This window comes from Olea europaea, unplaced genomic scaffold, assembly GCF_002742605.1.
Source record: "Olea europaea var. sylvestris unplaced genomic scaffold, O_europaea_v1 scaffold10365, whole genome shotgun sequence".
Lineage (NCBI taxonomy): Eukaryota > Viridiplantae > Streptophyta > Magnoliopsida > Lamiales > Oleaceae > Olea > Olea europaea.
The window spans coordinates 1-4,408 of record NW_019227700.1 but is presented as its reverse complement, the minus strand read 5'-3'; the positions used below and the strand labels follow the sequence as shown (position 1 = coordinate 4,408).

General features: G+C 37.7%; 1 protein-coding gene across 1 annotated transcript; it reads right to left on the bottom strand.

Moving 5' to 3' along the window:
- Nucleotides 1–147: 147 nt before the first annotated feature.
- On the bottom strand, nt 148–3,691 carry LOC111372834 (myosin-17-like). Its single transcript, XM_022995249.1, has 9 exons — nt 3,558–3,691; nt 3,316–3,425; nt 3,119–3,179; nt 2,310–2,487; nt 1,594–1,799; nt 1,375–1,494; nt 1,193–1,291; nt 889–1,110; nt 148–417 (listed from the first exon to the last, which is right to left on the bottom strand). The coding sequence occupies exons 1-9, from the start codon at nt 3,669–3,671 to the stop codon at nt 163–165; spliced, it is 1,365 nt and encodes a 454-aa protein (XP_022851017.1). The 5' UTR covers nt 3,672–3,691; the 3' UTR covers nt 148–162.
- Nucleotides 3,692–4,408: the final 717 nt, after the last annotated feature.

The window sequence follows — 4,408 nt, the reverse complement described above, 5'->3', positions numbered from 1 at the left end:
GGGGGTGGGGGGGTGGGGGTGAGGTGTGAGAGTAGTTTCATGTGTAAACATGTTTACATGCAACTTGAGCACTAAACATAAGCTAGTTCGAGAGAAAAATTGGTCATTGCTGCTCCAAGATTAGGCAAGTTATTTTGGATTCTCAACATTAAGTACAGATAATCACAAAAAGGAAGCCTCAGGAACACAGACGAGATGGGTGGTAGGTTCCCTCCTATATAGTGGATAAGAAAAATAATTCTCATTGAATTCTAATTTCCAATTTATGGATACAAACCTCTGTACAGATTCTTGAAGCTGATGAACTTTTCCTTCTGCTTCTTCAAGCTTTTGAGTCAGATCCATATTTCTGGCCTCAGCATCAGCACAAGCTTTTCTAGCCTCTCCGGCAGCCTGTTTTTCTGGTAGCAGCAAGGCCTGTACAATTTATTGAAGTTTGTCATACCAGTGGTTCTCTGAGTCTATTTTCTATGCTGTTCTGATGACTAGGATCTTGACTTTTTCACAACTGTAGAGACTTGTAAACTTAGACTCGTCAATGAGTTCATCTGCTACATGTTTGTGGATACCCTCTCAAAAGATACATCTATAGTGCTTTCTCAAGGGGAAAATAGTCATTTTTATGGGAAGAGAAAAGCCTAAATAACAGTTAAATGCTCTGTATATATCTGACGATGGAAATATCAGACACTAACTAGTCTACTGGGATCTCTGAAGGTGAAGCATACGTTGTTGAAATTTGCACTTGGTCCTCTTTGGGAGAGTCTATATCTTAATTAAGTAAAGAAATTATGCTAATATGTCCAAATATAGCAGTCTGGTGACACAGTAGCGTATGCCAATATTCCGTTGTCACGTAATGATTCCAGTCCACTGTAAGGTTCTTACCTTCAAACTCTCTACCTCAGCTGTTAATGCGTCAATCTTTGCCGTGTCTTGAACCATAACTGGGGTCTCTTTAACAACTGGAGGAACTTCTTCAATTGCTTTTCGTGCTGCCTCTTGTTCTTTTATTACTCTAGCATTTGCTTCTTCTACTTGTATTTGCATTGAGTGCAATGCCTCCTGTAACTTTGCAATTTCTTGTGCTTTTGTCTCTTCCAACTCACTCTGCATTCGACAGACAAAAGATAAGGAGCATGGTGATAGTCGAGTTCAGTAAATCAGAAACGAACTCTCTAAACAAGTTTACCCTCAATCGTTTCTCGAACTGTAAGCGCCATGTAAGCTCCTCTACTTTCTTTTCTAACTTGTCTTTTGCTTCTTTGAGGGCTCCTGTTTCCCTCGCAGCCTGAGTCAATGCACAAACGTAATTATGCAAACTAATAACATTTTTCCACAGGGATGAAAGCACATGAAGAATAGAGCTAGAACCATTTTGAGCTTTCGGAGCTCTTTCTTAGCAACCCGTTGCCTCCAACCACATTGAGTAACAATAGCAGCCTTCTGAAGACTTCTGTAGTAAGAATAATCTCTGTGCAAACGAACATGAGCCTGCAAGCAAAAGACAAATGGAAGGATCAAAATTCGATATGAGATCTATTATCTTACATTCTCCAAGTCCACGAAACCTTAAAAGGATTTTCGGTTAACCTGAATTCTTATTGCAGCCTTGGTCTGCTTCTTGAATCTGAATTCATTTCGAGCAGACATTGCTCGCATGCCCATTTGCAATATAATAGCAGAATCCAGCAAGGTTAAGTAGGACTTCCAAGCAATGTAACATCGGAAAGTTTTCTGAATATATAGAGCTGCGGCTTCACGACGCAATTGCTCATAAAGTCTGCAAGCCGCAATAGCTAAATGACCAAAGAAGAACAAGAGTTACAATTTGTGCCAGGAATTTCTTAACTGCCAGATGAAGCAGTTAATAAGATCTCATCAAAATGAGATATGTAAGCAAATTGCCACTCATCAGGGATTATCTTTTCAAATTATCCTTCAAAAGCTACACAAACACGATACAACTGTCAATGTGTTGCAATTATATATGTGTGTGAATGGAAAACCTTTTCAATCCGAGAAAGCGTCAACACACCAAATCAAGGAGTTCATGCACCATTTCCTAGGGCTTGCAAGCTCACACTTTGCAATGAGCTAACCCAGTGAAATCCTTGTCTATTGTACAAGGCATATATGCAAATTCAATTTCGCCATTAAGTTACTTAGGAACTCAATAATCTAGTCTGCAAAATTGCTAGTCACTCTTTTACATTTCTGAGAACTAGTACATTGTTTCCATATCTAGAAGTACTTACTCTTGAGCTAAGAATGAGGTAGAAATTAAATACATAATTACTGAGAGATACCTCGCCAACATGACTGCAATTGAATGGCCGCTCGGCGCAATGAGATGAACTCCTTCCGTGCAATGTGAGTATGAATTTGCCTTTGAATGGTTCTGGCAGCATTTCCAAGAACCTCTGCTCTCCTTGCGTCTAGCTCAGCCATCTGACCGGCTCGTAGAAAGACCTTTGTCTTGCCTAACTGCAAATCCAGGCATACAATATGAATAAGTAGAAAGGAAACTCCATTACAGCATTGGTAAATTGATGAAAGTCAATCAACTATATTCCTGCCTCCAGGAAGTTGTTATAGCCAATAGAATAGCAACACGTCAAAAGTCAAACTTTCTAAATGATACTTCTACTTCCTGCTATACCCATATAAAAACAGTTTAATAATCAATCATTATCTTCTCACATGTTTGGCAGGGAAAAATTAGGAAATGCTATTCAAATGTCATTAGCATCACCATAAACATTAAAAGCTGATTTAGAGAACCAGGCACTTTTTAATGCATGGAGAAGAACAATTTTGATGAAAGAATATAAAAGCAATGGATTCCATGCCCCGAGAATGCAAGGCCATGAACAAAGTTGATCATAAAGTCCAAACTGGATATCCAACTGTGAAATAAGTGTTAAAAGTAGATTCTATGAGGTACATAACCAATACCAATTTACCAGTCACGCAATCTTCAGAATTCTGATGAGGGAAAATTAAAATTTATAGAGGCAATAATTAGCACTCGTACAAAACATTCTTTGAAGTCCCACTATCCAGCAACATAAGTCTTCTATAATTCAACAATTTAACATACAGGAATCAAATGTACCTGATAGCCCTTCAATCCCATTTTGTCTAAAATCATTTGGCATGCAACCTTCTCTTCGGAGCTGCATGAGAATATTTTATGGCTCATACAAAAACGACGCCAATAAAGCAAAGCTAATGCCAGAAGAAGATGGATAGAAGACAAATGCAGCCCCAAGTACATACAGATATGAAGCCAAAGAAGAAAAAACAACTCACTTTCCTCCCAAAACTTCTGGAGCAAGAACCCCAAACCGGAGAAGAAACTCATCAAAAGTGCGTCTAGTTGGGTATCCCGCACAGCTGATTCTGATAGCTTCGAGCACACCCTAGAATGATGTGAAGAAAATTTTAGCACATATTCAGTCATAAGGAAAATGAAAAAACTTACTAAAGTTAGTCTGCTTGTTAGGCCAAACTGATAATTTCAGTAAAATGACGTTTCACCAATATATACTTACACCACATCGCAGCTGCTGCATTATGTTCACATTCTCAAAAATAGCGGGCTTGAGAACATTATTTGGCTTCACACATCTGATGTAGTGAGGTTCTGTTGAACTCAAGGTTTCCATTAAAGATTGTAGTTGTAGCTGCAAGGAAATAAATATAACTCTCATTCACAATAACATCCCGACAATCATAAATGTGTTTGAGTGCCTACTAACATGTCATCTGAATAAATAAATGAAATTTGATTTAACTATCAATTTATAAGGAAAATAATAATTCAAAAATCCAAAAAACAAACATAGACAACAAAAGTAGAGTAACCGGAGGATTATTCTTTAATTGCCATGTATATGTCTTAACTCCGAAAGTGCAAGAGTAGAAAAAGTCGATCTTATCTTAACCTCCAATCGGTTGCTTAAAATGGGAACCTCAGTACAAAATTGCAATGTACATTTCAGTGAGTCAACACAATGCCTACGATTGAGCTCCATTTTTCCCAAAACTCATTTTTTTCTAAAATTCATTTTCAACCACACATTCTCCCATAAAATAATTTTATATGTAAACCCAAAATTTTTCTCTATTTTTTAGCCACACATTCTCCAAATAATCACCATTCCAAAACCTATTTTCCCCCAAAAATGGGGCTCGAACAGGACTTATGTACAAAGAGCTGCCTGGTGGTAGGGTTAACTGGGTAGAGTGAGTGGCAGAGGCATGTGCATTGAAAGTGGAAGAGGAAAAAAATATATCTTATGCACTTAACTTGCATAAAATAAAAATTAAAAATTAAAAAAAAAATTAGTGGCATCTGAAGCATGTATACTGAACCAATAACAAAAGCTTTAGGACTCTGATT